General features: G+C 33.0%; 1 protein-coding gene across 1 annotated transcript in view; it reads right to left on the reverse strand.

Moving 5' to 3' along the window:
• Positions 1-6,601, reverse strand: part of LOC106062461 (uncharacterized) — a 33,887-nt gene extending 27,286 nt beyond the window's left edge. The window contains exon 1 of the mRNA XM_056010389.1: positions 5,707-6,601. Coding sequence (XP_055866364.1) covers positions 5,707-5,714 — 8 coding nt within the window. The 5' untranslated portion in view covers positions 5,715-6,601. The remainder of the gene's footprint in view (positions 1-5,706) is intronic.
• Positions 6,602-7,245: the final 644 nt, after the last annotated feature.

Raw genomic sequence — 7,245 nt, forward strand, 5'->3', positions numbered from 1 at the left:
TATTACGCATAAGCCTAAATTTAAATTTTATATTTTACTGAAGGAAAACGAAATTGTTTCTCAAAAAGTTTTATCGACAACATTTTACATTTTTTTTTTTTACGATACGGAATACTTGAAAATATCCTGATACTTTTTTAAGTGCTATAAAATATGTCACGACAAATAAATTGAAACTCGATTATTCTTGTAAAACAACTTCGTGGGGACACTAAATTGGATTACATCGAAACAATTGGCTCAAAGAGAAATATTTGGTTTACGTGTATATTCTGTTTTTATTTTTAAAAAAAAGCTTTCGATTCTGCGAGTGAACAGAAGATTTGTTGAACATTAGAGAACGTTTGATTTAATAGAAAATAGATCTAGACAAGATAAAAAGATTAATCTATTCACTTAAAGTGCGTGTGTGTTTGGTATCACAACATGCCCACAACATCTGCCCTTTTCTTAGAGGTAAATTACAATTCAGTATAACTTCTCTTATTTTGTTCCCATTAGATCTAGTGCTTATAGGTCATAAAAGGTTTTTTTTTTTTTTTAGATGTACAGTGTATGGGACATTAGAGTAGACGGTTTGTACAGGAATACATGTTGCAGAGTAGGCTGTAAACTTTGTATGGCTTAATCATTTCACGTCACACTAATAATTCTAACTATCCATCTTCTTATCTTATCTTATATAATACAGACGTTACTTCAAAAAATAAGTATAGTAATTGACAAAAACAAGTTGAGACATTTGAAGAGAATACACCAATGACAAAAGTCGTCTCCTTTTATTAAACTATTTACAAAATTGGAAATAATTTTGTATTGAGCTTATCCAAACTGTCATCTTTCAGGCCTTCCGTTACACAATAAACTCAACAATGTCAAGAACGCTAAATTTAACCTCAATGTCGCCAAGTTCATTGATACAAATATTTAACCTCAATGTCGCCAAGTTCATTGATACAAATAGTTGACCTCAATGTCGCCAAGTTCATTGATACAAATATTTGACCTCAATTTTTTGTGCTATTATGCACTAACCTATCAAATCGACAATTATGTCCATGTGTTGCCTTTATTGTTTTTAAATACTCAAAGCTGCGCAGCGCTACTGCTGTGTGTGTGTGTGTGTGTGTGAGAGAGAGAGAGAGAGAGAGAGAGAGACAGAGAGAGATTCACAAAATAAATTTGATTCTATACTGCAAAAAATGAAAAAAAAATCATAGCTTATAACATTTCCTTTTATTTTGGATACTTCATATACCTTGCAGCTAGCTAGCAATAGTTTTTCCACCTTATAAAAAGAATTTTGTCTCAGAAAACTAAAGTAAATGTAATTATAAAGCTTTAAACTTTAAAAAATGTCCAGAAGATCTCAGGCACTAACGTCAAAGATCTAGGCAAGTGATAGATTCCACTTTAGAAATTATTTTTGTTGTGTTTTGCATTTATCAGACGCCCCTGAGCGGCGGTGTTTGATTTGCTTCGTTACATTGTTAATGATTGGCGCCCCTATATTTTTCTATTTTATTTTGTAACAGAAGTCAATCAGAGGTCAGAGTAACCTTAGAAGTTTGAGCCTGCATTGCGTAGCTCTTTAAAAATTCTCATGTCATCTGGTTTCTGAGTTCTTTTTATTCAATTGTTCCCTAGCATTTGTCATCGAAGGGTGTGTTTTTCATCAAGAAGGAGGAATATGTGTGTATGTGTGTGTGTGTGAGAGAGAGAGAGAACGTAATAGGAGAAAAGTGCAAGAAAAAATGGAAGAATGAGAAGAAAGAGTTGACGGAAAGAAAAGAGAAGAAAATAGTGTCAAACAAAATGTAACATTCAATTCAACGATAGGTCCTATTTATAAATAGCATTAGCGGCCCCGAAAGGGAAAAAGACCATATTAGTTTTGTGTGGCCTGTCTGTCCGTCCCATTTTGATCTCAGAAACTAGAAGAGAAAATGAAAATCGGACATCATGATGTTTGAGATCATTCAAGGTTCTGATCCAACGGCTACTTTTTTTCTTTTCTGAAAGCGAAAGCGAAATTTTTGTAATCAATTATGCAAGCAGTTATTTTTTATTTTTTTTTTGTATAAAAATACTCTATTTTTACAACTATTCACTATTAATAGTAAAACACTTGAAGCTTTTAGTAAGGGAGATTACTATTCACCATTTTTAAACACATTTATGCAAATGGTTTTAGATTTTTTATCAGAAAATATTATTTTTTACAATTGTATTGCTAAGTTTATATAAGTTCTGTCATATTAAATTCTACATTTACAAAAAAATGTTAATTTTTTTTAACGACAAAAAATCTATTTACTATGCAAATAAGTAGGACGTAATTTAAAAAACATTTAATAAGTATTTTTTCATATTATCGCGTGAACTGCAATGCGTAGTAATTACAATTCAAACACAGTACTAAAGGAATTTTTTTATTTTGGGAAATGTTTTTTCCTTGAGGCTTTGAATAAGAGATTGACCCTTTACAAAACAATTAGATCAATTAGATACTCGTTATAAGACATCAGTTAGGCCAGGTTCACATCTAACTTCACATTCACTTTCACCTATCCCTTGGTCTGCTGGACCTTTGGGGCACCACACAGGATCTGTCAACCTTCTATCTCCATTCTTCTCTGTCACTTGCCTTTGATAGAATTCCATTATGATATTCTTTCTGAAAATATTGAAACCTGCGTTTTTTACCTGCATGGGTGGACCACTTCTGATAGAATTTAATACCGATATTCTTCTTTTAAATATTGAAACCTGCTTTTTTTTCCTGCCTGGGTGTACCACTACGGGGGCCGATTTTAAGTTTGTTTCCACACAAAACTGTCTTTGTAACCTTGTTTAGTTTATGTGATTGCTACGAGAAAAAAAGATACTATTTCCATTTTTTTTAATTTAAAAATTCTTAATACTTAATGTATATTATGAACTTAAATACATGTTTGTATATTAAATCACCTGGTAACAGAGGAAGAAGAATATTATAAATTTGAAGGTTGCCCCTGTGCAATTCAAATGGCATATATATATATATGAGCACAACAAACTGGAGTTTGACATTAGATTACAATTCAATTGTGCTGTTCATTTTACTACTAAAGACGTGTTATAACAGACAATTGTTAATTGATAAAGCTTAGTTTACATTTGGTTTGAGTCATAAGAAACATTCATGTGTAGACAGCAATAAAACAACGAACTACAGACTATCAATAACCACAATCCATTCTTCCTCCAGTACAACATGTACCTTCAAAAATCACGATTGCCAGCTATCAATCACATCCAATGCTGTACCATGTTCAAAGTACGTTTGAGTCGAGGGAATGCTAGCAAAAAGTGGCTTCAATAGAGTCCAATTTCATTTTAAGATGAATTCATTTTGAAAAATTATAACGAACAAAGTTTTCACTCTATGACCAATTTTTGTACCCGAAGATATACATAAAAGTCAAATTTTTAGAAAAATTGTTAGATCTCATTTTAAACAGCGTGTCCACCCATCCATGAAAACTTGCAAGATTATAAGAGGAATCGTAAATAAATATATGTATAGGATGTGTTCACTTGCTTTAAAAAAAAACAAGAGTGTCGAATTTAAAAAATGAACCTAACAAAAACACACATGAGATAACATGACACTAGAATAGGTAGCAGGCAGACAGACAGACAGACAAACGGACGGACGCACGGACGGACGGACGGACAGACAGATAGATAGATAGATAGATAGATAGATAGATAGATAGATAGATAGATAGATAGATAGATAGATAGATAGACAGACAGACAGTGATTCTACACTATTTTACAACAACATTTGAGTTTAGTAATATTTGGATGTTACTTTGATTTGAAACTGGATTAACTTTTAGCAATAGCTCTTTTGTAAATCTAGCTTACTGAAATAGAATCAAAGTGGATGAAGATGATTTATACAATTTGAATGTTGAGATGATTTTACGGACACACCCCCACACTAATAACAGCCCGCCTCAATCACACACACACACACTTCTATAACAGTAAAACTTCTCGCTTCTCGAGTTCGTTCTATATTTCACACCACTATAAATCGCCACTGTTATGAGTGGTGCGCATCTAGTACTTGGTGCACATAACAGAGATGCAACAATATAATTAATACCTGCCACAGTTATTAGCATAATTTGTAATGCATTTAGTCTTGACCTTTTAAACAACAAACCCATATAACTATTTAATGATCTCAAACTTTTCCAGCTACTATTATCTACAACAATAATAGGGTTAGGAGGTAGGAGGTCTCATGGGATTACGCGATGCCTACAGCAACTTCTGCGCCACGTTTTTCAGCCCTATTCAAACATCAATATTGTGTAGGAAATGTTTATTTTTATATCATGAATAATTCTTCCCTGACATGAGTAAGTCACATCATTGTGACCTGGCAACTTAGAAGATTCATAATTACAGTTTGAGTTTTCGATTAATACTACACTACACCAATCACTAACGTATTGAGTCCAGTATCGATATTTATTACAGATAAAGGAGTACTTGCTGATTTTATTTTGAAAAAAAAATTGAAATGGTGCCCTATTTAAAATATTAAACGATTAATCAAGAATCTAGAGATCTTATAAAACTTTTGAAATTTCCTTCAGAAATGAAGGTTATTACGTCATAGATGTGCGAAATGACAGTATCTCATGTTTGGAAGTGCAAATCTCACGACCAAGACCAAGTATTCTTAAAGACAATAATTTAGTGTTAGTTGTACACACATACACACCAATCCGTGGTACTGGTGTGCCCTTTTCGAAGTAGTCTATATAGATTTTTTTATCTTGCAATATTTTAAAACAAACCAAAAAAAACGGAAAATAAAAATAAAAAAAACATTTCTCTCGTTATATTTTATACATTGCATACGTTCCATCAAAAGAGAATATAATGGCGTCCTTCGTGTATCTATGTATTAAAACAGTTCATCGAGTCGTACGTGTTAAATAATACGTAAACAAGCTGTTTCGAGCTCTATCGGCACTAGGGAAGAAGAAGCACTTGTACGAATATCTCCTTTATTATGGTATAAGAAATGTGCCTTTATCTTTGTGTCTTTCTGAGTACTTTATTAGTTTGTGTTTTTTTTTATATTTGAATGTTATGTTTTATTGATTCATGTATTATTGGTACTTTACTTTGTAGTCTTCTGTCCTGATAATAAGAACAAGTCTGTATAGTAGCAAAACAACAAAAGGTCAAGAGAAACACTTGTTTAAAAAAGAAAATCAAATAGAGAGATATGTTCAGCCTAGTCACCTAGGTGCATCTGTGTTTGATAATGGAAGTTAAGTATCAAATAGGACCAGCTCATAATTAATGCCAAAATAAAGAAATACATTTTAATTAAGTATTATTACTTCTGATTAACCTCAGTCTGAGAGTGAAGATTATTCATCTCTGCCTTTAATATTGTAATAGACTTCCTACTCTTACTTCTAGTTAAAGAGTATTGTATTTTTCTAACGTGCTGTGTTTGATTTTAAAGAGCTATTAACTTGGCAATATTTTAAAGTTCATTTCTGAACAAACGATGCTAGCTTATAATTACTTGAACACGTTTGATAAAATCTAGGGAAAAAAAGTCAAATATATTTAATACATTACATCAGCATGAAAGCAAGAAAACAAACAAAAAAGTACTTTTACCCTGCCATAGTTTGAAATCTAAGTATTATCTATATCCAATGTAAGCCGGCACTACACATAGTCCAGTGGCGAAAAATATCTACTTCCGCTCTTGCTGGCAGCAGTTCTCTGTTCTTCGCTCCTTCCGTTCAGAGAAGAAACGTCCAACCCAAAGCGACGAAATAGTCAGAAGTGAAGGAAATCAAACAAACATACACAGGTCTGGTCAAAAATGGAAGCTATAATTACGTTGCTTTTTTTCTTGCTTTGTTATGTTTAGGCTTTCATTTTTTTTTTTTACTTTTATAAACGAAAAACCATTTTATTGGTCAATACTCAGAGATAAAACTTATGTTTTTATAATACATGCACGCTTAGAAAAACCACTTTACGCTTAAGGATATATCGCTCATTTATTTTTGAAACGACCGTGTTAACGGCCGATAACTCTCGGATAAAAGTATGTTATAAAATATTCATCTTTTCATCAATGCGTGCATTAATAGTGGGTTTTTTTTTTCCCGCCTATTTCTAGACTTGAACTATAGTATCTGCTGCGGCAAATGACCTACAGAAGGTTGCTTTTATTTTGTTTGATTGGAGACAGGCTTTCTTTATGTGTGTGAGTGTTGCCGTAGATTTAGTGTACACCAAACGACAAAGACGAACTCCAGCGATGTAGTTCTTATAGTCTCCAAACGAAATATACAATGTGCTCGGAACTGACGCAATAAACCAAGGCGAGGTCAAGCCAAGTTTAAAATGACCACTTACTACGTCAGACGAAACGTCTGATAAAGAAAAAAAATGTAACTCATGCGCGATTTTGAAATCGTCTAATTGCAACATGTCTCTGGCGAGCGATGAGCGAGCGTTGCATTCTGGCTTGCATAAAATTTACCATCCCGCGACAAACAAATAGGGCCTGGAAAAAAAACAACAGATCTATTAGTGAAATCAAAGCCTGTCATTCGAACATAATTATACCGCCGCTGCTGGACTGCTCGAGGGCTGGTCAAATAGAGGGGGCGCTGCGACAACATGTAGGGCTGCCGTGGCGCAAAAATCATAAGGTGTTATCTCGACATGGAAAAAGCCAACAACCCTGGAGCTATTTTATATGTTTGTTGGCGAGAAGAAAAAAAAAAGGCGCGAAAATGTCCAGATTGTGTAAACGCTGGTGATTAACATCTTCAACAGACACTTCCGTTTTCTGACAATAAATGGCAGAAACAAGACAAATAAACGGATATCTGATAATCTATCCATTACACACCAAAAAAAAAATCTACTTTTCAATAACTTAATTTGCAAATCTTTTTTTATATTTTTTTCCCTAACCTTCTGAACTGCAATTAAAATTAAAGTAAACAGATAGTAGTTCAGAAAGTCTATGTTTCTAATAGAAGAAAGTAATAAAAAAAAATAGATGTATTCAGACCATATTCTACAGAACAGTTTTTTCAGTCAAAGTAGAACTTCATTATTCTACTTTGCCAGGGCCATCTAAAGAATACCGAAGTACTTTATAGATTAGAACTACTTTCAGAAAAGTATAAA

Source organism: Biomphalaria glabrata, chromosome 1, assembly GCF_947242115.1.
Source record: "Biomphalaria glabrata chromosome 1, xgBioGlab47.1, whole genome shotgun sequence".
NCBI classification, from domain to species: Eukaryota; Metazoa; Mollusca; class Gastropoda; family Planorbidae; genus Biomphalaria; species Biomphalaria glabrata.